We start from the raw sequence: 26,363 nt of genomic DNA, 5'->3' as shown, positions 1-26,363 counted from the left end.
TTTTTTTTCTGGAAAGATTTCCCTGCTTTGTTGGTTAGAGGCAACTCTTACTTGGTTACTGACAACCAGGCAGGTGGTTAACTTGTAGTAATGCTCATCAGCTTGCATCTGTAGAAGAGGAAACTAAATTTAAAAGCAGTGGCTCTAAAAATATGTCTCTGTTTTGGTCTTGGAAACTAATGTGGGCTAAAGAGCAGGAGATTTCCAGTGAGAAAAGGTAGAGGATGACTTGCTGCTAACCCAGTGTTTCTCAAACTGTTTAATTAGACTTTCCTTCTGCCACCATTAACCTACCACCAGCTACCTGCTTTGCAGGTGAGTATCTGGAAATCCTTAAGGGGCAGTCATGACCATGTTAAGAGGCCAGAGCAGGAGATCTCCAACCCTGTTACAGAGAAACATGATTAGAACAGTGCATCACCTCTTTCTTAGCTCCCTTCTTCCTAATTCAGGTTGGGCTGATGGGGAGGAGGGGGCAACCTCCTCCTCCAATGAGCAAGTGTAAATCAAGGTGTGTCCTCTCCCAGTGGGGGACATTTAAACCATCCCTTTCCTGACTGGTAAGGAAAACGAGGCTCAACTGCCTCAGGTTTCTCTTCCCCCTTCAAACTTGCCTGCTACTTGTGTGGTATGGAATCGAATCATTGTTCTGCTTTTCTATCTCCCACTGTCGGAGACTATAAAAGACAATGCTTGCAAGCTAGCTTGTTTAAAAAAAACACAACAACAACAACTACACAATGTGGACGTGAGCTGCAGTGGTGAAAGCTGTTCTGTACTTGATATGTGTACTCATTAAGTTTTAAATACAGTTTTAAATAAAGATTAACACTTTTATTGAGCCAGTTTCTTTTGGTATAATATCTCCGTTTTCAAACAAGACGGAACTCTTCATTAGGAAGAATGGAAAAGAAGCTTTCTAATTCTCAGCTATACAAAGAACTAAATTTGTTACGAATTCTAGCATTTTAGATTGCATAGTGACTTAAATTCCCCTTCCCCCTCTCCCTCCTCATACTTAGCCATTACAGTTTTGTAATAATCCAAGAAGCCAGAGTTCTGTTGTTTCACCATATGTATCTGCAGATACATCTTAACCTTATAGGTTCAAGATCCACAGTGAAAAATGAAAACCTCCTGTGCTGCTAAAATCATTCAGTGTGATAGTTTGGTACAGGGAATTCTGCTTTATCCATTGACACTTCTTAAAAGTATGGTGGTGTCCCTTGAACCATAAACTTTTTTGGTCTTGTCAGGTTCACTTAACATTTGAGAATGAAAACAGTTCTGTGTCAGTTATTTCACGTGGGAGTGTGTGTGGTGGGGGAGACAGGGTGGGAATTGACCAGCTAACCCAAGGGAGAGTCTGAGGAGCTACAAATCATCCTCTAAAATGGTAGTGTTTGTATATTTGGTTTTTGTAGTACTGAGAAAAGCTGGTACCAAATAAAGATTGTGACATTTTGTAACTCTCCAGCATGCATGCCATTAGCCCTAAAACAGCTGACATGCTCAAGATGCTTGGTGACTTGAGTTAGTACCAACATGATGATACCTGCTGCTGTAATATTTGTTATTTACGTAACTGGTTTAAATTGCAAAGCATTTAAATTCAGATCCAAATGACTCATGGTTCTTATATTTTCAAAGCCATTGTTTCTCTGTCTTGGTGCACCTTGAAATCTGTTTGTACCTACAGTCCAGCTTAATTAAGCCTGCATAACCCGTTCTGCACTCCATCTTAAGGCTATGTCTTAACTCAGAGGTTCATAACTTGGTAGAACTTAAGGCCCGGGGGCCAAATCCAGCCCTCTAGGGTTCCCTAGATGGCCCTTCCCCTGACCATCAGTCGTTTGGTGGTTTCCAGACAGTTCTCCAAAATGGAATTTAGCCCTCAGACTGAAAGAGGTTCAACACCCCTGCTATAAATCTTGGTTAATGTAAAGACTACCTAGTATCTCTCTGCGAACCGGTTGTAAAAGGGGCCAGTTTGCTTTGCCCATGGTGGAAACACATCTGAGTAACTGTTGGATTTTACATATCCAAAATGGGGGATCCAACATTTTCCCCTTTCTTGTTCTCAGTGACTGTAGGGGCAGCTCCAGGTCCATCCTTGTAACCATCACATGACCTACAGAGCCTAATTTGAATGTCTGCCGACCCCTCCTCCCCCACTTCATTTGCGATTCTGAACATGCAGATACTGTGACTTCACCATCAAATCATGTTCTTTTTCTCTCCCCTGCCAAAACTGATTTTTGTAAAATCTTGCCTGATGAAGAGATTTGGAGATCTTGAAAGCTTGCACATATTTTGTAGTGTTTTGGTTGGCTTAATGAAGGTATTGCACTAATATGGATTTTGGAATTTTTTCTTACGGTCAACATGGTTACCTGTGCTTGTTTGTTTTTAATTAGCTTTGAAGTTGCTTTGCCTTGGCTCCCTCTTTTTTACCAGATTAGTTTGAAGTTTAAAATTTGTTTTAAGCATTGCTGTCTTGTTATCCTTGCTATTAGTGCAAGGACACTTATTATTAGTGCCAGAGCACTGCAAGGGAAGGGAGACCACTACTTCAAGGGAAGTAGAAATAAGGGAATTGGACCACTACTACAAGGGAAGTAGTACAAGGGAAAAACTACTTGCAAGGGAAGGGAGATCACTATTTATTATTAGTGCAAGGACACTTATTTGCACTTACTAGTGCAAGGACACTTACTTGTTTTAAGCATCCACGTCTTGTTGCCCTTGGTGTTATTTGCTTCCTCCATGCTCCTTTGTAGTTTCTTCGTACTTGTCCAAACCATGGGTCCATCTAGCCCTAGCAGCTTTCCAAAGTATCAGGCATGGTTCTTGCCAAGTTCTGCAACTTGAGATAATTTTTAACTAGAGATGCCTGTGACCATTTGCATGCAAAGCATGTGCACTTTCTCTCCCCTTCCCCTGTGGAGGTGGTTGGGTTCCCTTGTGGGGCATGCAGATGGACCTCCTCCCTCCATCACTCCCTCTGTTAGTGAACTCAGGTGGTAGGTCCTAAATGAGATGGAGCCAAATGCTCAGGGGAATTGGGGTTTGCAGAAGAACAAACAATATTTTTTTAAAAACCCAAAGGAAGCAACCTCCTCCTCCTCCTAAAAAAAAAAAAAAAACTCAGTGAAGACTGAGCATGCTCAGTAGCCATGGAATTTTGAGAGTTGGAAAAAATTCCTGGGGGTGGGTGGGAGTGGAATGACCACCTTGACCTTACAGCTTAGTATAGTGGAGGAGAGCATTACTGGCTCACTACTGCTGGACGTGGGATATGTGCTAACTAAAACTTTGTCACAGGTTCCACTTGTTCATGGTAATAGCCATGTTTGTTGCCCTTCATTGGGCATGGTACATGCCTAGCCAAGGGTTGGAGGAGAGGGGGAAAGAGGTCTACAGGGATCCCCTGCTGTGGGCTAATGTATTGGTCTGGGGTCCTGATTCTGCCAGGTCCCAGACAAAATAGATTCTTTTAGATTACCAAGATGAAATGAAGCCACTTGTGCAAAAGGATGACAATTTATTGATAGAAAATAGATTCAAATAAATATGCAGAGAAAGCTCACAGCAAGCACCTTTGTCACGAGCTGAGTGTCTGTCTGGGCCTCCAAGATAGATGAGAAGTCATTCCTAGAGTCACAAGTTTCTCTAGGCTGATAGTGCGCTTTCCTCCATGGAGTAAGACCAAAGGACAAAGCCTGCGGGTCAGATTTTATAGGTTTCTTTTCCCTCCAAGCTCAGGAGCTGACAGGCTACCCCTGCCATCCCAGAGAGGGGATGTGGGGCTCTCTTTCCCATGGGAAGTGAAACCTATCTCATCTCAGGACGAGCTAATACAGCTGGCCAGAACAGCTCTAAGGTGAAAGCGGCAAATTGCTGGCCTGTGTGAAAGGCCTACTTGATTAACTATAAGGCTGCTGGTTAGGCCAAACTACAGAGGTCTCTAGGTGGCTGCCACCAGCATACAGGAATGCTGTGAAGTCCATCTTATTGCTCACCAACAAACTTCACTACAGCTTAGCATGACAGTAGGAAGGGATGGATTGCACCCACTGCTTTACCTATTTTGTATTTTTTGGCTCTTCTTGCAAGGGTTGGTTGTAACCAGTGGAATGCATCCTTTTAGCAAATCTGTCTGAACCATAGTACCAGTTTGGGCAAGAAGCCATGTTTGCTGCAGCTGCCTTGGTACAGCCAGTCCTCTTAACTGCATCCCACAATGCAGTTCCTTGTGTTTAAGAAATTAACTAGAGAGCTTATGATGCTGACCAACAGTGCTATCCAGTGTTGGCCTTTCTGTAGTGGGTAAATTCAAAGGCTTCAAATTTCTTAAGTCAACCTATTCAATCATTTTTATAGCGACCAAATTTTTATACATGGAAATCTCTTATCATATTCTCAATTACAATTGTTTAAAATGATACAAGAACTATATTTACTTTCTCTTCATTAACCTGAATAAAAAGCCTCTTAACAGCTGATGAAGCAGCAGGTGGATGCTGTTGCTTTTTTAGTGGGGACAGAATGCCATGTTAGAAATGTTCACTTGAACCAAACAATGGCTTTTAAAGGAATTGTAAGACACTTTAACAACCACAAGGCTACTGGAATACAAGGCTATGACATCCAGACTGAATTGTATGGGTTTTTTGTTGTGCTTAATTCATGAAGCATGCACTCCATGCCTGATCTTGTCTGATCTCGGAAACTAAGCAGGGTCAGCCCTGGTTAGTACTTGGATGGGAGACCACCTGGGAATCAGGCTTCCTGCACTGAGCAGGGGGTTGGATGGAGTTGCACGCTCTCTGAAGGATCTAGTTTGCAGCTTGGGGGTGCTTCTGGATCCAACATTGGTCCTGGAAGGTCAGGTGGCTGGTGTGGCCAGAAGTACCTTTGCCCAGTTTCAGCTGGTGCACCAGTTGCCCCGCTTCCTGGAGAAGGCTGATCTGGCCAAGTGCTCCATGCTATCACCTCCTGTTTAGATTAGTGCAACACGATATACATGGAGCTGCCCTTGAAGAGTGTTTGGAAATTGTAGCTAGCTCAAAATGCACTTGCTAGATTGTTTTCTGGAATGTTCCTTTTGTCTTTCCTCAACTGCACTGGCTGCCAATTTGTTTCTGGGCACAATTCAAGGTGCTGGTCCTTAGCTATAAAGTCATAAGCAGTTTGGGGCCAGGATATTTTGCAACTCCAAAAGGAGTGCATTCCAGAATTTGGGAGTGACCGAGGAGGAAGCCCTTTTCTGCGTGCCCAACAAACAAGCCTCTGCAAGCAGGGGTGTCTTCAAAGGAGCCTCTCCTGCTGGTCTTAAGAACTGAGCAGGTTCAAACGAAGATAGGCAGCCCCTCAGATAGGTAGGCCCACGTGTGTTTAGAGCTTTAGGGTGCAATCCTATGCAAGTTTAGACAGAAAAAAGTCCTACAGCTCCTAGCATGGGGAATGCTGGGAGTTGTAGGACTTTTTTCTGTCTAAACCTGCATAGGATTGTGCCCTTAAAGGTTAAAACCAGCACCTTGAATTGAGCCCAGAAAAAAATTGGCAACCAGTGAAGATATTTCAATATTGGGGCAATACGATCATAATATCATGCACTGGTTAGCAGCCTACTTGCCACATTTTACACCAGTTGAAGCTTCCAGATGCTCTTGAAGGGTAGCCCCATGTAAATCACATCACTAAATGTGATGTAACTAAGCCTGGGTAACAGTTGCCAGATCAGATGACTCAGAAATAATTTCATAAACTAGATAAATAAGCATATTTATTTTATCTGAAATGAATGAAATGCATAGTGGGAACAAAAATAGGAACCAACATTCCACTTGACATTTCAATTTCAAATGAAATTTTGCTGTCTGGTCTGGTTTTGACTGTGCATTTCATTCATTCAGATTAATCAGATATACCAAATAAAAATTATTTTTTAAATAATAAAAATAATTTAAAAGATCAGGCTACTGAAAAGTGCACCTAAACAAAACTGTTGGAAAATAAAAAGTGATAGGCAGGAATGAAGCAATTCTTGTGGTTACATATGGTCAAAAAATGAGGAAAATCCTGGGAGGGATGGGGAAGAGTAAGGAGAAATGGGAAAATGATGATCAACAGTATCCCATGCATGTCTGCTCAAAAGTAAATCCTACTGATTTCAAAAGGGCTTACTCCCAAGTAAGTGTGCCCTGGATTGCAACCTGAAAGGATTAGGAAGAGAGCGGGATATTGGGATAGGTTACAGACCATGTCGTGTCTCAGCTGGAGACCTTTGGGCAGATGCTTAAAGTAGCAATATTCATCTTGGATTGGTAAATTCTGCTTTTTCCTATGATCAGTTGGTATATGTGCCATAGGTAAAGGATTAAAGCTGTGGGCAGAGATTTACAGTTATTGTATAATTGCATGCACACAAAACAGTAATATTCCTCCTCAGTTGGTAACATCTGCTTTTTCCTGTACTGATCAGTCACCAAGCATATGGTGCCATAGTTAAAAGATTATTAACTAAACTTGATTATGAATGTTTATTGACTGGCTAAAAGAAGTATCTCCGGGTTTCATGAAAATTCACAGCCAACAATAAAAACCAAAGCTGTACTGGTTCATGAGAAAAAAAATGCGACATCTACAGTTTATTAGGATCTTCCAAAATGCTACAAAAGACTGTGCAAGCTTTCAAGTTCTCCAGAGCTCTTCATCAGACAAGATGGTACAAAAGGGGAAAGAAAAGAAAGTACAAAGATTACGCCAGATGTTATGGCTACAGGGTATGCAGTTTAGACTTGGTCTCAAGATGGAGATTGCATACTGAATGAATGAGTCACTCAAAGGTGTTGCAGGTATCAGATAACACCTGGCATTCTGGGACAAAGTAGCAATGGCTGACCCCCACTTCTGAAAACATAAAGAGAAAAAAGGAAAGAAAGAAAGAGGAAGAAACTAATGGGAGGCTTTTCACAAGCTAACTGCAGTGTGGGGTGTGTTTTGGGGTGGGGGAGGTTGCATTTGGGGAAGGAAAGGTTAACCCTCCAACCCCCTCCAAATCCCCCCTCCCATGGCAATGATGCTTGAAAAAAGCCTCCCATTGGCTCCAATGGCACACTTTTACCAAGCCTATTTGCTGGGCTTGGAAGAGGGGTGGAATATCTTTGTGTGAATGGGTATGTGTTCTGTGTGAGAATGGGTGTGTATTTATAAGAGTGAGTGTAGCTGGTCTCGCACATTAGGCCTGTGCACCAATTCAGGTTTGGAAGTCCGAAGCACAGTGGCCATTTTGTGTCGCAGGCCTAAGGAAAAGGAAGGAAAGGAAAGGTGCCTCCTGTGCAAGCATCGAGTCATTGCTGACTCCTAGAGGGATGCCGCTTTCGCTGGCGTTTTCATGGCAGACTGTAGCGGGGTGGTTTGCTATTGCCTTCCCCAGGCGTGACTACCTTTCCCCCAGCAAGCTGGGTACTCATTTTACCGACCTCGGAAGGATGGAAGGCTGAGTCACCCTGAGCCGGCTACCTGGGACCCAGCTTCTGCTGGGATCGAACTCAGGTCGTGGGGAGAGTTTCAGTTGCAATACTGCCGCCTACCACTCTGCGCCACACAAGGCTAAAGGAAAAGGACTCCCCCTTATTATGTTGTTGTCACCTCATGGCAGTCACTTGTAACCGAGTAAGAGGGGTGATGTATGGAACTTGCCTACAGTGCCCCTGGTGGTCATGGGAGGGAATGCAGACTGAGCGCTGCCTTCCCTTGAATGGGTTTGATCCATTTGCATGTCCTGCGTGTCTGTAAATAGCAACACAATGCATCTCAATGGGATTCTTGAACAACACCTGTCATGCTTTGGGTCCCCCACATCCACCCCGCCTCTATCAAAAAGGGGAGGAGTGGATGAGGGGCTGGCTTGTACAGGGAGGGAAAGGAAAGATAATTAAGCTCAATCCTCCCCTAGAAGTAGGTAGGGTTGAACAGGCCTACCACACATGGGCCCTGAAAAGTTAGCCATGAGGGAATGCAGCCTTCAGGCTGAAAAATGTTCCTCACCCATGATGTGATAGAAGATTGGGTGAGTGGGATTGAATATTGACAGCTGGCTTTTTATTTATATATCGATAACGTTTTTCGTTTTGCCACCTGCCTACTTCCTGGTGGTAGCTGTGGCTCCTAGGTGAATTCTAAGTTAATAATGCTGTGTGCATTCACACAGCTTGGGAAGACAGCTGGAAACTGCATATAGAGCTCACCTTGCCTGTCTCACGAGCCCCTGTGTGTCTTTGCAGAACAGCTTCCTTACTGAGTGAACTGAGCAAGGAAGGAAGTGTTGTAGGAAATAGGGCGGCTATTGTAGTGTACTACCAGTGTTTGTTGGGGGGTAATTCTGTTTTTATGTAGTGGGAAGGGAAATGGTGGAGGGGGGGAAGAAGGGTCTGCAAAACTGGATTTTCTCTGTGCAAGGAAGAACAGGGTGGGGGATTAAGAAGAGCAGGACAAGGAAACTTTTCTCAGACCAGCTTTCTGATGCTTTCACAAGTCCCAACTACTGGGTTTCAGCAGTTTTGGGGTTGTGTTTTGTTGGCGTAAATTAAAATCCCTAACTCTGTTGTTGTCTTTTCTTCCATATATTATCTTCCCAGAGTACCTATTTGGCCTGGTTCTTGGTTGCTACTCACAACTGGAGAGGGTCGTCCTGGCCCCATTTTGGCCAGGAACATAGGCAGGGAGGAAGGAAGTGTGCCTCCTTCTTGTTCCAGTAATAAATAAATGAACAAAATGTTGTACTGCCATATGGAGAAGCATCCTTTCACCACTGGCTCTGCAGCTTGGCAAGCAACACAAGATTATCCACAGCCTTCTTGCCTTGTTTGTAGCTGTGTCTGACTGTGGACTTGACTCTCTCTCCCAAAGCCAGTTTCTGGGGCAGGACAGGCAGGAGAGATGAAGTATTGCTTTTCAAATGGGCTGCCTCCCCTTCTGTGGGAATTGTCTCCCACCCCCACCCCCCAAAAACAATGCCTAGGCTTGGGGAGGCATTGCACTGCTAACACATGGGTTCCCCCTGCTCCTGAAGTTAGTTCCCTGGCTTTTGTGAGAGCTCAAGGGCATGACCAAAAGAGAGAATATTTGGAACTGGATAGTATCTATAGAGATGCCAGCCACCACTTTACCATCTGGGAATTAAGGTCCAACTCAGTTTGGATGTCTTACCTTCCCCTATGTTTTTGAAACTGGGGTCCCAGTTTGCATTCTGATTTGAGTAACCCTGCCTGGACAAACCTACTTTTTTCAGATAGGCGAGAATCTAGCATTTCTTCTTTGGGCTGGTTCTTTTAGCAGAGACAGCCAATGTCCTTTCTGAATGAATGCTTAAAGGGATAAATATACCCACGCTCCCCATTCCTCTGCAGTTGCTCACCATGTAAAACTGTCCAGCTAGGGATTAAATTACTGCCTGGGATTGTGTCCTCCTTAAATGAGAGCCTGTCGTCAGAGCTGGGGAGGGCTGATTCACTTTGAGCTAATGGGATGGGGAATAGGTTGATGCTCAGCCTTTTTTAATGTGAGGGTCTATTTCTGTCTGAGGGGGTCTGCAGCTGCATTCACAAGGACATTTTACAATCAGTCCACGTGTAAATGTACCATGAGAAATGCCCCATGATGATAGGATTTGCACTTCTGCAGGGGCATGTCTTGAGTTAAATCCATATGAACTTAATAAAGAAAAATGTGTATTTATTTGGTTAACCCTGCAAGGTATATATAGCCCAGATGATTGTCCAGTCAGTTTTTTAAAATGTGAATGCAGCGAGATGCATAAGTTCAGCTTTAAACATTGCAGGCAAGTTTGCAGCACAGGAATTGTGAGTCATTTCCACTTCCTCTAGTTCCCCCTATATTCCATAACATATGAAACTTAGTTGTGTAGTTGTCATAGTGACAGGCGGTGGGTTGGGGGCCACGCACATGCATGTGTATATGTACACATACACATATCTTAGCACACAGGAGTGGGGAAGCTTAAACCTCCTCTCCTTGTGCACTGAGATCAAACTCCCTGCTTGGATGGAGAAGGTCAGACCCCTCTTCACAACAAGCAGGGAGAGATCGTCCTCCTCCCAGCCCACCAAACAGCTGAGGATGAGATCACTGGGGTGGGGGTGGGGGAAGCTTAAAACCTCCCCTCTCCCCAGTGATCTTTTCTCCACCACTCAGCTGATAGCTGATCAGCTGGGTAGTGGGGAACAGTTAGCGTGGGCCCTCAGGCGCCTCAGAGAGCAACATCCAGCCTGTGGACCACAGGTTGCACACATGTGGTCCATTGAGCATCCTGCTTCCCAAAGTTGCCATCCAAGTGCCTCTGGACAGGCTACAAGCAGGGCATGAAGGCAGTAGCCCTCACCTGTTGCTCCTCACCATATTGCCTTTGATCTTGGAGGTAGCTTATAGCCATCGTGATGATTAGCCAGTGATAGAACTATCCTCCACGAATTTGTCTAATCCCATTTTAAAGCAATCTGAGCATAGTGGACAGTGATAAACTATACATGTGAAGGATTTGGCCTCCAACCACATGATTTAGCCTCCTTGTGGTTTGGGGTGATATCACCTATTGCCTACACACACACACACACACACACCGGTCGTATACCATCCTTTGATCGTGTGCAGGCAACTTGCTGGATCATTAACAAAAGTATTTTTGGTGTGAATAGAATTGACAGCTAGGCATGCACACAGTCCAGAACTCCTCTTTTTATTCGTTTCTGTAAAATGTGGGAAGGGACAGCTAGAAGAATATTATGAACTGGGGGTGGGAGGGGGAATCGCAGGCGTTCTCGTGAGAGTAGACAAATGGCTTTATGTTATGAATCAGTTGAGTGGGTAGGAGGCAAACAGATTCTTGTTTATGCTGGTAGAGCCTGTGCACTTTGGTGTGGGCTCTATTATGCTTCATTGCACTCATGTTGTCCTTCCAGAAAGGACATTCCAAGGATGCATAGGAGGCTTTAGAACATAAGAAGAGCCCTGCTGGATCAGACCAAGGGTCCATCTAGCCCTGCATTCTGTTCACACAGTGTCCAACCAGCTGTCGACCAGGAACCCACAAGCAGGACATAAGCACAACAGCACACTCCCACCCATGTTCCCCAGCAACTAGTGTGCAGAGGCTTTCTGGTACTGGAGGTAGCACTTAGCCGTCAGGACTAGTAGCCATCGATAGCCTTCTCCTCCAGGAATTTGTCTAACCCCCTTTTAAAGCCATCCAAATTGGTGGCCATCACTATATCTTGTGGTAGCAAATTCCATAGTTTAACTATGTGCTGTGTGAAGAAGTCCTTCCTTTTATCCTGAATCACCCACCTATCAGCTTCATAGGGTGACCCCATTGGGTTCTAGTGTTATGAGAGAGCGAGAGAGAGAAAGAGGGGGGGGGGCTTTTACTCTGGGGTAGAATTTTAAGCACAGTAGCAAGTGCAACCCCCCGAGGTGGTGTCAGCATAAAAGCAAATGGCCCCTTTAGCAGTATTTCACCAAGGGATAACTACCAGTTAGACATTACTATTTAATTATCTGACTGGACCCACTTAGCCAAGATTCAGCTATCCATGCTCTGGTAGATTACTGTAAGGCATTCTAGATGGTTCTGCCTTAGAAGGTGGGCTGGAAACTTCACCTAATTCAGAACATGCTGGTTAGATGACTAACTGGGACTGGGCATGGCAGTTATCTTATGCTGTAGCTATGTCAGTTGCACCGGCTCTTAGTCCATTTCTGGGCCCAATGCAAAGTGCTTGGGTCTTAACCTTTGGAGCCCTTCATTGCTTAGGAATAGAGTATTTGAAGGACTGCCTATCTCTGTATGTGCCTACCTGTATGTTAAGATCTTCAGTAGAGGATCTTCTGTGGTGCCTCTGGTGTCTGGGGCAAGCTGGATGGCTACTAGAGAGAGGGCGTGGTAGCCATCTCAATGATGGTGTCCCGATTCTGGAATGCTCTCCCCAGAGAGGTCTGCTTGGTGCCTATGTTTTTGTCCTTTGGTTCCAAGTAAAGACCTTTCTATTGCCCTAAGGTTTTAGACATAATTTTAGTCCTGCTTATTTTTATATGGCTTTTAAAATCTTGTGCTTTTTAGTTCTTCTGTGTTTATGACTGTTTGGATCTGTTGTAATTAATATGTAGATGTTTTTGTATTTTATTTAAACCGCCCTGGCAGTTTTTATTGAAGGGCCATATAGAGATATCTTAAACAAGGAAAATAAAATAGTGCATTATCATAAGAATGTTTTGTTGCTTTTTAAGGAACTGCCCATAAATGTCATATGCTAAGTGTGGGGGAGAGGATAGCAGAGTTGTGAGAAAGGTGCAATTGTTCAGTGGTTAAAAATGGGGCAAAGTATGTGATTCGAAGGGGAGGAGGTGTTAAAAAGGCCTTAAAAAGTGAGACCTAACTTTATACACAGTCTCCAATCTCTACATGACCTAGAGGGTTAGGAGGAGCAAGGGCCTGTGGGAGCCCATCCATTTTGCCCAGCGGTGGTTACATAAAATACCAGGTTGACCCACAGCAGACCCAGGTTTTATACCTGAGGCTTTACCTACCTACCTACCTACCTACCTACACACACACACACACACACACACGCATGCACGCGCACACACTCGCTCTCTTGCTCTCTCTGTCATGCATGCACACACAAAAGTGAGGTTGGTAAGGTTAGAAACTCTACGGCAACAGTAGAGTAGGAACTCAGTGAACTTCTCTCTTTCTCCCCGCCCCCACGCTTTTCACTAACTTTCTGGTTCATATAAATCCTCTACAGAGGCAGAGGACAGTACACTGATTCACATACCCCTTGCATGTCACACGGGTCACTCTGCAGAGAACTGGTTTGTAAGTATTGCTGGAGATTTGTTAGGGAAAAAAATGCAGGGCTTTGAATCTGTGATGAAGGGCCCCTCTTCGATGACTAGCATTTACATTGTTGTTGTTCAGTCGTTCAGTCGTGTCCGACTCTTCGTGACCCCATGGACCATAGCACGCCAGGCCTTCCTGTCCTGCGCTCTCTCCCGGAGCGTGCTCAAGTTCATATTCATTGCATCCGTGATGCTATCTAGCCATCTCATCCTCTGCCGTCCCCTTCTCCTTTTGCCTTCAGTCTTTCCCAGCATCAGGGTCTTTTCCAGAGAGTTTTCTCTTCGCGTTAGGTGGCCAAAATATTGGAGCTTCAGCTTCAGTATCTGTCCTTCCAATGAGCACTCAGGGTTGATTTCCTTTAGTATGGACTGATTTGACCTCCTTGCAGTCCAGGGGACTCGTAAGAGTCTTCTCCAGCACCACAGTTTGAAAGCATCAATTCTTCGGCGCTCAGCCTTCCTTATAGTCCAGCTCTCACAGCCATACATTACTACTGGGAAAACCATAGCTTTGATTAGACGGACCTTTGTCAGCAAGGTGATGTTTCTGCTTCTTACTATGCTGTCTAGGTTGGCCATAGCTTTCCTCCCAAGGAGCAAGCGTCTTTTAATTTCATGGCTACAGTCACCGTCTGCGGTGATCTTGGAGCCCAAGAAAGTAAAATCTGTCACTGCTTCCATTTCTTGCCCTTCTATATGCCAGGAAGTGATGGGGCCAGATGCCATGATCTTCGTTTTGTTAATGTTGAGTTTCAAACCAGCTTTTGCACTCTCCTCTTTCACCCTCAACAAGAGGCTCTTTAGATCCTCTTCGCTTTCTGCCATTAGGGTGGTATCGTCTGCATATCGGAGGTTGTTGATAATTCTCCCAGCAATCTTAATTCCGACCTCTGATTCATCCAACCCGGCATTTCTCATGATGTACTCTGCATATAAGTTAAATAAGCAGGGTGACAATATGCAGCCTTGTCGTACTCCTTTCCCAATTTTGAACCACTCGGTTGTTCCATGTCTGGTTCTTACTGTTGCTTCTTGACCCTCGTACAGATTTCTCAGGAGACAGGTAAGGTGGTCTGGTACTCCCATCACTTTAAGAATTTGCCACAGTTTGTTGTGATCCACACAATCAAAGGCTTTAGCGTAGTCAATGAAGCAGAAATAGACGTTTTTCTGGAATTCTCTTGCTTTCTCCATGATGCAGCGAATGTTGGCGATTTGATCTCTAGTTCCTCTGCCTCTTCGAAACCCAGCTTGTACTTCCGGTAGTTCTCGGTTCGCATACTGCTGAAGCCTAGCTTGTAGGATTTTGAGCATCACCTTGCTGGCATGTGAAATGAGCGCAATTGTGCGGTAGTTTGAACACTCTTTGGCGTTGCCCTTCTTTGGAATTGGAATGTAAACTGACCTTTTCCAGTCTTGCGGCCATTGTTGAGTGTTCCAAATTTGTTGGCATATTGAATGCAGCACTTTTTAACAGCATCATTTTTTAGGATTTTAAATAGCTCAGCTGGAATACTGTCATCTCCGCTGGCTTTGTTGTTACTAATGCTTCCTAAGGCCCACTTGACTTCACTCTCGAGGATGTCCGGCTCAAGTTCAGTGACTGCACTATCATGGCTATCAGGGACATTCAGATCTTTCCTGTGTAGTTCTTCTGTGTATTCTTTCCACCTCTTCTTAATCTCATCTGCTTCTGTTAGGTCCCTGCCTTCGTTGTCCTTGATCATGCCTGTCTTTGCACAAAACGTTCCCTTGAGATCTCCGATTTTCTTGAAGAGATCTCTAGTCTTTCCCATTCTGTTGTTTTCCTCGATTTCTTTGCATTGTTCATTTAAGAAGGCCTTCTTGTCTCTCCTTGCTATTGTCTGGAACTCTGCATTCAGTTGGATATATCTTCCCCTTTGTCCCTTGCTTTTCGCTTCCCTTCTTTCGTGAGCTACTTGTAAAGCCTCATCAGACAGCCACTTGGCTTTCTTGCATTTCTTTTTCTTTGGGATGGATTTCGTTGCTGCCTCCTGAACAATGTTACGGACCTCCATCCATAGTTCCTCAGGCACTCTGTCTATCCGGTCTAATCCCTGAAATCTATTCCTCACCTCCACTGTGTATTCATAAGGGATATGATTTAGGTCATACCTGAATAGTTTAGTGGTTTTCCCTACATTCTTCAATTTAAGCTGAAATTTTGCAACAAGCAGCTCATGATCTGAGCCACAGTCAGCTCCAGGTCTTGTTTTGACTGACTGTATAGAGCTTCTCCATCTTTGGCTGCAAAGGACATAATCAATCTGATTTCGATATTGACCATCTGGTGATGTCCATGTGTAGAGTCGTCTCTTGTGCTGTTGGAAAAGAGTGTTTGCTATGATCAGCGTGTTCTCTTGGCAAAACTCTATTAGCCTTTGTCCTGCTTCATTTTGTACACCAAGGCCATGCTTGCCTGTTATCCCGGTGATTTCTTGACTTCCTACTTTAGTATTCCAATCCCCTATGATGAAGAGGACATCTTTTTTTGGTGTTAGTTCTAGAAGGTGTTGTAGGTCTTCATAGAACCGATCAACCTCAGCCTCTTCGGCCGCAGTGGTTGGGGCATAGACTTGAATTACTGTGATGTTGAATGGTTTGCCTTGGATTCGTACTGAGATCATTCTGTCGTTTTTAAGATTGTACCCCAGTACTGCTTTTCCATCCTTTTGTTGACTATGAGTGCTACTCCATTTCTTCTAAGGGATTCTTGCCCACAATAGTAGATATGATGGTCACCTGAATTAAATTCGCCCATGCCTGTCCATTTTAGTTCGCTGATTCCCAAGATGTCGATGTTCAATCTTGCCATCTCATGTTTGACCACCTCCAGCTTACCTTGATTCATTGATCTGACATTCCAGGTTCCTAAACAAAATTGTTCTTTACAGCATCGGATTTTCTTTTCACCACCAGACACATCCACAGCTGAGCGTCCTTTTGGCTTTGGCCCAGCCGCTTCACTCTTTCTGGCGCTACTTGGAAATACCCTCTGCTCTTCCCCAGTAGTATATTGGACACCTTCCGACCTGAGGGGCTCATCTTCCGGCATCATATCTTTTAGCCTTGTGTTACGTTCCATGGGGTTTTCTTGGCAAGAATACTGGAGTGGGTTGCCATTTCCTTCTCCAGTGGACCACATTTTGTCAGAACTCTCTGCCATGACCTGTCCGTCTTGGGTGGCCCTGCACGGCTTAGCTTATGGCTTGACTGAGTTACGCAAGCCCCTTCGCCACAACAAGGCAGTGATCCATGATTATTTGTAAATGTAAACCATTTACATTATTTACATTATTATGTAAATAATAATAATTATTATTATGTAAGCATTTACATTATTTCCCTCTATTTGGCTGTGGTGCTTTTCTTGGAGAAATCCGGTCAATGTAGGTAAAATGCCTTTTCCTCACTGGTTCTGCTAAAGTCTGGTGCCTGGATTCTTAGTTAGCCAGCACCAACATGCAGGGATTGCTGAAGGGCCTGCAGCAAAGCTCTTGGAATGAATGAACTCTTCCCCCTGTCTGATAGGACTTGGGGCGTGTACAGTAGGACAGATAGAGAAGGAATGTGCAGTGTATAACATGTGCTTGTTTGTGGAGATTACGCAGTGCTTGAACAGGCAGCTATTACTTCAGCTGAAGGTTGTTTCCCAGTTCTTTGTAACACATTCCCCATTCCCTATACGGGATGTGGGAGAGGATTTTCAGCAGACTCAAAACCTTTTCACAACCTTCCCACTACATGATCTGCCAAACGCACCATTCTAAAGACCATAGTCGGATCTGCTTCATGGTATGAGAAGCACAGTCTCAACTCGTTGCCAAAGTGTTAGTTAGCATCACCTAGACACCATCTGGAGATAGCTTAGTTTCATAGGTTCTGATAGTTATCATGGCATGCAAGTTGAGCAATTTCAGGGTTACGGACTAGGAGCCTGCAGGTACAAATAACATAAGACTTGGAATGGGAAACCTGACGCCTTGCTCAGTTATTTAATGCCCTGGGTTATCTTTGACATAATTGCGTAAGGAGAGCCCTGCTGGATCAGACCAAATGCCTATATAGTTGTGGGAAGCCCAAAGCAGCATACGAGTGCAAATCTCTCCCCCACCCGCATATTAGTTCTCTCTCTCTCCCTCCCTCCGTCCCTCCCTCTCTCTCTCTCTCTCTCTGCAGAAGAGGGAAAATCAATAGCCTGCATCACCAGGCTGTTGCGAGGAAAAACGGGAAATGTACTGAAAGCACTTTGCGCACTGAGAAATGGTATAGAAATTATTAATACAATAAATGATTAGTTTCGTGGTGGAGCAAACCAAGGTCTAGGTCAGGGGTGGGCAATGTGCTGCTTTCCATGTATGCCGTGCTCACCAAACTCCCCCCCGCAGCCCAGTGCTACCACCACCTAATTCTGCTGGGAAGTGGTGCATGATGGAGACTCATCCCCACACACCCTGTTTCCTAGCAGAATCAGGGTCCCACTAGCTGATCAGGCTTCCTGACAGCTAGTTCTGTTGTGGACGTGCGGGAATGGCTCTCCTTGTGTGCCCTGTGTGGTCAGTCCTGATCAAGAGTGCTGTGTGGGATGGGGTGGAGAGGCTTTCACTTTCCTCCCCCCCCCCCCCCCGTGATACTCTTCAAGGTGCTAATAGGACCTAGGAAGAAGTGATCTTGATTGGGGGGGAGGGGGGATTAAAGCCTCTCTCCCCCCCTCTGTGATCCTGTATGTAAGAATGTGTGTAGTGTGTTGTGTGGTTCCACCCACCAGCCTTTCCTATTTGTGCAGCCCCCAAAGATTTCCAAGGGGCCAATGCACCCCTCCCCTCAACTCAAAAGGTTGCATACCCCTGGTGTGGGGGCTTAGATTGGGGATATTTTGCCCATCGAAACCTGCCTCCATTCATCCGGAAACCTCCAAAACAATAATTACTGTAATTATATGGCATTAAAGGAATATTTATTTATTTATTTATTTAGTTATTGCATTTATACCCCGCCTTTCTCCCTCTCACAAGGAACTCAAGGCGGCTTACATTATCCTCCTCCTCACCGTTGTATCCTCACAACAACAACCCTGTGAGGTAGGTTGGGCTGAGAGTCTGTGACTGGCCCAAAGTCACCCAGTGAGCTTCCATGGCCGAGTGGGGACTAGAACCCGGATCTCCCGGCTCCCAGTCCGTCACTCTCACCACTACACTACACTGGCTCTCTAATATACAGAAGTTGTCAAAATAAGTGAGGGGATATCTTCATTGAACCAACTTGCATTGGTGTTTAAAATTGTGCAAGCTCCAGATTTAAACAGATCTCTTCATTGGGTTAAGTAACTATTTCTGCATTTCCTACAAGCATTTTCAAAGGTATGCTAACTTTTCAGCTTGTGAGCTCACACGGATAGAGTTGTTTGAGTTGTTTTTTAAAAAGCTTTACTACAGCCCATAACCCCGCAGAATGGCCAAGCAGAATTTTCTGTTTAAATTGGCTTGCCTGTTACATAATTGGCTGCAGTAAAGATTTTCATCAAGAGTGTGCTAGAGTCCCAGCTTGTCTCCAAGAACTAGTGGACTTTAATTCCTCAGGCTATGTGCGGGTGTGTGGGTTGGTACACCTCAAAGAATGGCTTTGTCCCATAAAAGAACCCTTTCACTCAAAAGGTACAAGGTTTTTCTATAATCCAGAGAAATAGTGATTGCATTGGGACATAACACTAAGCTAGGGTTTATTGCTACATGAACATGCCTTGGGCGCATGCATTCTCTCCTTCCATCTTCTCCGGCCCAACCACAAGGAGATCAGAAGCATTTTCTTCCATTTCCAACTAACTGCAGTTATGTCTGAACTGGGACAAACTGTGTTTAGTTTTAACGGCAGTTTATCCGAAGAAGCCAATTTCAAATTGTGGTTTACAATCCTGGCTTGTTTGGAGAAACCATAGTTAAAACTAACCCCGCTTCATTCCAGTTTGGATATAATCACACTTAGTTGAAAATAGAAGGGAATGCAGCTTGAGGAGCAGAGGGGAGGGTGGAGTGAACAAGCCTGTATCTCATTCACTTAGCACTATACCGTAGTTGGGTGTTGTGTCCAGCACAGCCAGTAAATCCAGACAGCTGTGCTTTTTAGGGGGCAGGTTTGCTGCTTCAATGCTACTGATCTGTGGGATGCAGTTTCTGTCTGTGGCTCCCTCCCAATGCACACACTGTGCAGTTCATGAAGACCACTGTTGCTGTGCAGACTGCAATCCTGGCTTTCCATTGTGAATGTGGGAGTGGTCCAGGGGAAGCAATATCTGCCTTGTGCCAGCGTGCTTTGCTTTCCATGTTTACTTGTGCTGTAGCACCCAGCCAGGCATTTGCCTCTTGGACATGCTCAAAGGAATACTTGCGTGTGTTTGTGTGGAGAGCCAGATGAACTTCTCTGTGTGTGGGTGAGATCTTGTCAACCAGATACTTCTTATCTATTATTTATTTAATAATTACATTTCTGTACTGCCCAATAGCTGAAGCTTCTTTTCGTTTGTTTTTTTTAGCTCTCTTGTGTGGTCTGCATTCTGTCCAGGTAACTTGCCCCTGTTGGCACTGATGGCCTTTCCTTCTGATTATTCAGATGAGATGTCCCTGTTATGTACAAATACTCTTATTCCTCTTCCAGGGAACACAGACCTTATCAGCTGTATCTTTCAGGAATTTGAAATGTAATTATTGATTATGCGGAAGCATAATTTGTCATCAGCCCTTTTGAGCAAACTGGCTTTGAGAGATCATCACTCAGTGCTTCTGCCCTTCTCCTTCACTTCCTGTTCCTCAGTTGTAGAGTGTGTTGCTAAAGTCAGGAAAGAACAGGATGTAGGGTGGAGGAAGTTAATGAATAAACTTGTGAGGTATGCCCGTTAACTGTTTCATAGTGATCAGCTCAGGGTTCTCAGTGATCAGCTAGGAAGCTCTGGTCTGAGTGCTTTCATTGCCTGTGTCCCAGAATGCCCAAATTGAAGGCAGGACATTGTCCTGGCTTGGTGAAGAATTGGACACAGGGTCTTTTCTCACCAGTATCTGCTCAGGGGGGCAGGAAGCAACCAGTTTGTGAGCCTTGTTACATTCCCTTCACTGGTAAACATATTGCTGGGGAATCTGTCTTTTAAAATGCTCACCAGACTTTTCGGCTGGCTGAGTTTGCAGATCTGCAACATATGGGCCTGTCTTTGGATGCTTCCAGATGTGGAGCATTAACAGACAAAAGACATTGCGCAGCTGTTCCGTTTCCCCCTCCTTAATGGATTCTCTGTGGTACAAAGAAAAGTGGAAGAAGTGGTGGGAAAGAATGGGAAGGTTACAAATGGAAGATGATGTTGTCTGGACATCCATGAATGTGGGAGGTCGATTGCTCAGTAAAAGTCTCATGTGGAAATACCCTTTGTTTCTGGGTAGACATTATTTTTGCAATATAGGGCATGTTCACACTTTCCTTTTCAAACAGTAGTAACTTGCAGCCTGGCTGTCTTAATTTAAGCAGGAAACTACTATCTTTCTGTATTGTTTTTAAGTATTTATATGTATAGCCTACCCCATCCTGTGGACTCTGGGAGGATTACAGCAGTGTCACTCGATGTAAGCGATGAAACATTGTACTCTTCACAAAGCATTCAGGAACGAATATGAAAGATTTGGGGAGAAAAGAAGATTAAACACTTCTAAATAAAAATATATAGAATGTTAAGAGTCTTGCAAATCTTCTGTGAGACGTAACATCTGCTGCCAGGCATGCCTGTGACACATTCTGATGTCATTAGTGGTTAAAAAGATCAAAACAATGTAATGCAAATTGCCGGAACTTATAAAATCTGAAGTACTTCTTAGCAAGAGCTTAGTCTCGACAGACGTTAGCTGCGTTTTTATTGCTAAGGCAGCCGTTCCTCTTTGATTTGTCCCCTGACTAAGAAGAAAAGACATGGCTGTTGCATAATAAGATCTTGCGTTGAGTAAAGAAATATGGGGGATATTGTCTTTGAAAAGGGCACTTTGCCCAGGTGTGTAGAAATAGTTGTAATCTATTCCAGAACTCCACCTTTCACGTACCCAAGAAAGGAGCAGTAGGTAAACTATTACAGAGGTGTGTCCAGTAGTAGCTGCAGCTACGAACTACCACGCAGACAAACCTTTAGCGGCCCTCCTGTTCAGAGACAAAATTTACTTGTGAATATGAGATAAGTTTTTGTTTCTTACTAAGGAAAAAAACTGTAGTGGAGAGGAAAGGTATCTTTGTTATCAACAGGTCTCCACACATGACCTGCAATTCCATTCCCCTGTAGCCCTGCACTATTGGCCTTTGCAACTGAGAATTCCTGGTTTTGTAGTGCTCAGCGCTGAGGGGGGAGGGAGGGGGAGACCGAGACCGAGAGCGAGCGAGTGAGAGTGCATGATTTGATAGTCATTTTGTGGGGGGAAAGTTTAGGTCATTCGAACCACACCTTCTCTGATAGAGCTTGAATCATAAACTGTGTACACATTGCCACACATTCAAAGAGCAGCAGTGTTTCGAACAACAGCGATTTCTTGTGTTCTTCTCTGAGGTATGTACCTGTGCCTTGGGAACCCTTGCTGGGTATCACGTTCCTTAAAAACCAGTCCCATTTCTACTCTCTGGTCTAGTTACGTACCCTGGGGGATTGTGGGTTCATAGACATTCTTGGAGTCCTTCTTAAATAATTTGGAGCCCCTTTAGGCTTAGGTTACATTCAGATGTACGTGCTTTTAGCGAGGTGATGACGGAAAACATGTTAGCCTGGTTGTTTGGAACTTCTTTTATGTACTGAGATGACCCCCTGTCTCTGTTTCACTTGGACATGAGTATGTAAAAGTGTTGATGATGTGTGTCTGTTCATTTTTCCTGTACATGGAGGAAAACCTATACAGGCACTCCTCCTTGGTTTCAAAGAGAGCACTGTACTACTGTGAGCTAGTGTGGCCATTGCCCCTGCTGGCTGGGGACAATGGTTGTTGTAGCCAGCACATTTGGAGGGCACCAGTGTGAAGAAGGCTGACTTAGAGAGAGCCAAGGAAGATACTGTGTGTAGAATTCCCCTGTTCGGGTGTTCTGTTCTCCATGCAGTAAGAAGACGTGAGGAAGATTCCTGCACTGAGCAGGGGGTTGGACTCGATGGCCTTGTAGGCCCCTTCCAACCCTACTGTTCTGTGATTCTATGATTCTAAGAAGTCTGCAATGATGAGGCCTCTGCTGCTGATCTTGCTGTGTGTGTTTGTGTGTGTTTGTGTGTTGGGTAACTTCCAAACAGCTTCATAATCAGGTAAACGTTAGCCTAACAGGACAACTTTATTAAATTCTCCCCCCACCCCATTCTAAATATATAAAGACTGCTTCATTCACTAGAGAGTTCCTGAATGGATATTGCTTCTGAGTAGAAAATTGTATATAAGCCATCACAAGGAGTGAATGTGAAGACCTTCCATCTGCCATGTGAAGCAAAATACATGTATGTGCTTACTGGCGAGGTACATGCAATTTCCTATGTGGATGTGATATCCATGTAGGAGAGCGGTCATGTGCAAAAAGCTTGCGGCTCTCAAGCCACAACTTGCATGTACACCTGAAAGACAGATTTCTCCTTTTTATTCCATTTAGAGGTATAGTTCCACACTCCTGTGCAATGAAGTTAAAGGCAGTTTGAGTTCTCTTTCAGGATAGCCCGTGGTTATTTATAATCTGGACTTCCTTTGAAAGGGTGGTTTGGTAAACATTGCCCTAGCAATGTAATATTTGGCAAGAAGAAGTGTTTTGTGTGACTCAAAAACTTATTTTAGTATTTGAAACTTTCAAATAAAAGTGGACCTGCTTGCCTTGTTACTTTTCCAGTGTTCTGTTTATATCTTGGAGCACAGGTCTGACTTGGCAAAGGTAACCTGTAAATCCACCTCTGTTCTTTCCTTGAAGTGCTTTTGTGGGTGGGATTTATTGTGTTTGCTTGGTTGCTTGTTTTGCAGACAAAATCTCTCACCTGTTGTGCAGGCTGTCTTCTCTCTTCTGAGCAAGGACAGACCCTTGCAAGCTTTAGTATCCCGATTTCTGTCTGCCCCCCCATATTGCCTGTGCCCCCCCCCCCTTTTTGCCAGTCCGGGAGAGGCTTATTCTCCCTTTCAGGAACTTGTGATCTGACCCAGCACGTTGAGAGTTGTTTGTGGGAGATGAAATTGCATTTACCTGGCAGGGACTGGAGTCCATGTTAACTGTTTGCATCTGGGAAACAAATGTGGGGTGCTGCCTTTGTGGACCGACAGGATCCTTTCCTGGGTTTCTCCCAGAATCAGAGAAGTCTCTCCCGAGATCTTTGCTTTGCAGAAGATAGTGCTTGTGAATGAGTTCATGATACAGAACTAGTAATTAGTCTGCTTCAGACTTTGGTGGGTTTGCCTCTGAGATAGGCCTATTTAGATTGTTCTTTAGGGGGGCGGCTGGAGATGAGCAGTCATTGCTCTCGGATTTTCTTTAGGATGTTGAGAGTATTTTTTTTTCCTGTTTCAGTGTCTCACTGTATTTAATTTTTGCAAAGGTAAGGGAAGATTTATTCATTGTACTGGTGCTGTGCTGGAGAGAACAGGAACTTCCCATAGACCTGTTTGCAAACAGTACAGCACAGTACAGTACAGCTCATCAGACACATCATTAGGGATTGTGGTAGCCATTGGTTGGTGGGGGAAGGGAAGAAAATAACTCCGCAAAAGTAATCCTTCTCTTGTATGTCTTCTGTGCAGATGCATTGCTAGCAGACCTGGAATCGACTACCTCCCACATCTCGAAGCGGCCAGTCTTCCTGTCAGAGGAAACATCTTATTCATATCCAACTGGAAATCATACATACCAGGAAATCACTATACCTCCTCCGGTGCCTCCCCCTCCTTCCAATGAGGCTTTGAATGGGACTGTAAGTGACTCTTTAGACCAGTGGCAGCCCAGCATCCCCAGAAATATTCAACAGCAGGTAATGTTTTTTTATTTGCTTGTCTGAAGATATGCTCATGGAAGTGAGATGCCCAATTTCTGGGTTGGTGTGAAGCAGCTTACTCATTTGTAAAAATATTTATATCCCATTTGTACCCTCGTAGAGAGATGCTCAAAGTGACTAACCACAATATAGTTAAAATGATCTTATAACTAGCTGAAAGCTAAAGAGTAACTCAGCAAAAACGCATAGCATAATTTTCATCAGAATTTGAGAATGCAATAGCCAACCCAACTAATACATCTACATAAATAAAATTGTTTTGATATGTCATCTGGCAGTCATAACGAAAGGGGCCGGTCTGATCTCCAGGAATGGGGAATTCTAAAGTCTCAGTATCACAGAGAAGCCTCTGTCCTGATCCTGCACCAACTCTACCTCTGATGGCAGTGGGACGTGGAGCAGAGTCTCCCCAAGGATCTGAGGGGACCGGCAGGATCATGTGAGAGAAGGGCCTTCAAATGACTTGGTCCTAAACCATTAGGGCTTTAACCAGCACTTTGAATAGGGATTGGAAGCAAACCAGTCACTAGTGCAGATGGAATAGCAGAGGAGTTGCATGTTCCAAAAAACGAACTCTGCCTAGAACTCTAGTTGCTGCTTTCTGGTCTAGCTAAAGTTTCTGAACACTTTTCAAAGACAGCCCCACATAGAGTGCACTGCAGTAAACTAAACTTGATGTAACTAACTAAGGCAGAAGTAATAATGGCCAGGTCCCCCTTTTGCCTAGAATGGGCGTAAGTGGTGCACCAGCCTAAGTAGGGCGAGCACACTCCTGGCCATAGCCACCACCTGATCATCAAGGATGGAGTGCTAGGCCAGGAGCATTCCTAAGCTGCAAACTGGCTTTTTCAACCCCATCCAAAATGGGCTGTGTCCCTCTCACAGAATTGATAATTCTCTTGACCAGAAACACCTCTGTCTTGTCTAGATTAAGTCTCGGTTTATGAGCCTTGTTCAGACCATTACTGATCGCAGACACCAGTTCAAGAGCTTGACTGCCCCTCTGGAATACAACTCCCATCATCCCTCACTATTGGTTATGTTGGCTAGGGCTGATGGGGGTTGTAAGTGAAAACATTTGGAGGTCCACAAGTTGCCCATTCTGGGTCTAGATGCTGGTTTGCCATACAATCTGCTCTAGCTACCTACTGGAGAACCAAAATAGCCGTCTTGTTACTTTAGTAATAGCACATGAGGTCTTAACATTTCCTGTCTCCTGGCAACTAAAAAATAATGGCTAGTGATTGTCATATGCTACCAAGTGGGATTGGATGCTTCCATATTTCCATGGAAGAAGCCGCCACTTTTTGGAAATTCAGCTTTGTTGACCAGTGATCTTCACATGGGCTGTGTTGATCATGTGAATTGGGTTTAATCCATGGGTGGTACAGGCTGAGTAGTTTTTGAATATTCAAGCTGTGGTTTGTTGTGTCGTCCGAACCCAGGCAGCAGGGGTTGTATGAGGGTTAAACAACCCTCATATAACCTTAGAACAAGTTATTTAACCCTTGCACAAGCCCCACTGCCCAGGTTTGGACGACATGACAACCTGCGGCCATGGGTTGAATATTCATAATGGCCGCCTGCATGCCACAGCCCACTGTGGCTTATTTGATCACGCAAACCAGCCCATTATGTTTGTTGCCAGCTAGGTTTGAGTGCTTCCATGGAAACCATCCTCTCTCCTTATGGTCTACATAGACCTTCTGATTAAGCATGGCAGCACTCAACCTTTGCTGTCAGCATAGAAGATTGCTCAGATTTTCCTTTGATGTATGACGTTCCATACCCTGAAAATACTATTCATAGCCTCTTCATCAGTGCTCTGTCTGAAATCACGGTGCAATGAGGTAGATCTTAATCACTTACCTTGAAGCCTCTGAAAAAGAGAGTGTGTTGTTTGTGGCTCACAGGTATATGAGCCGTAGATGAGAGGAAGCATGAAATGTGTTTCTGGAGGGGGGATGAAGGCCAGATCTAGGGAGAACAATTTGTTACTGGGCTGCATCCTGTTTGTTCCACATTCCAAGGTCTCAGTCACGCCTGACATGTAAGTAGAGGCCGGCTCTCAAAACCACTTGGGCCTGTCCGCTTAGAGAAAAGCCTAAGAGAATGACAACTGCTTGAAAAACTGGGGGAAGCTGTAGTTTTATCACATAATCTGATGTTTGTGTAGACCAGTTTTGGAGGCAGGTTGCTATTCCAGCAGTTTGCGTAAGTGGGGAAGGGAGCCTGATTGAATGGCCCAAGGCCACCCAAATACCTGAAACAAAAACTGAATCTTGGCTATGGTTACTTTCCAAAAAACGTGCTGGGGCATGGTTCTGCCTGTAAGCCTATGGCGCTGTTCATATTACACTCTAACCCATGCTCAGTGATTGAGTGTGGGTTGTTGTTGAACTGT

General features: G+C 44.5%; 1 protein-coding gene across 1 annotated transcript in view; it reads left to right on the top strand.

Annotated features, from left to right (window-relative positions):
- Nucleotides 1-26,363, top strand: part of PXN (paxillin) — an 89,605-nt gene that overhangs the window by 18,751 nt on the left and 44,491 nt on the right. The window contains exon 2 of the mRNA XM_084820504.1: nucleotides 23,709-23,935. Coding sequence (XP_084676630.1) covers nucleotides 23,709-23,935 — 227 coding nt within the window. The remainder of the gene's footprint in view (nucleotides 1-23,708; nucleotides 23,936-26,363) is intronic.

Source organism: Heloderma suspectum, chromosome 13 (genome assembly GCF_057233095.1).
Source record: "Heloderma suspectum isolate Gila_16-S chromosome 13, 16-S_ref, whole genome shotgun sequence".
NCBI classification, from domain to species: domain Eukaryota; kingdom Metazoa; phylum Chordata; class Lepidosauria; order Squamata; family Helodermatidae; genus Heloderma; species Heloderma suspectum.
This window is presented reverse-complemented; position numbering and strand designations above follow the sequence as displayed.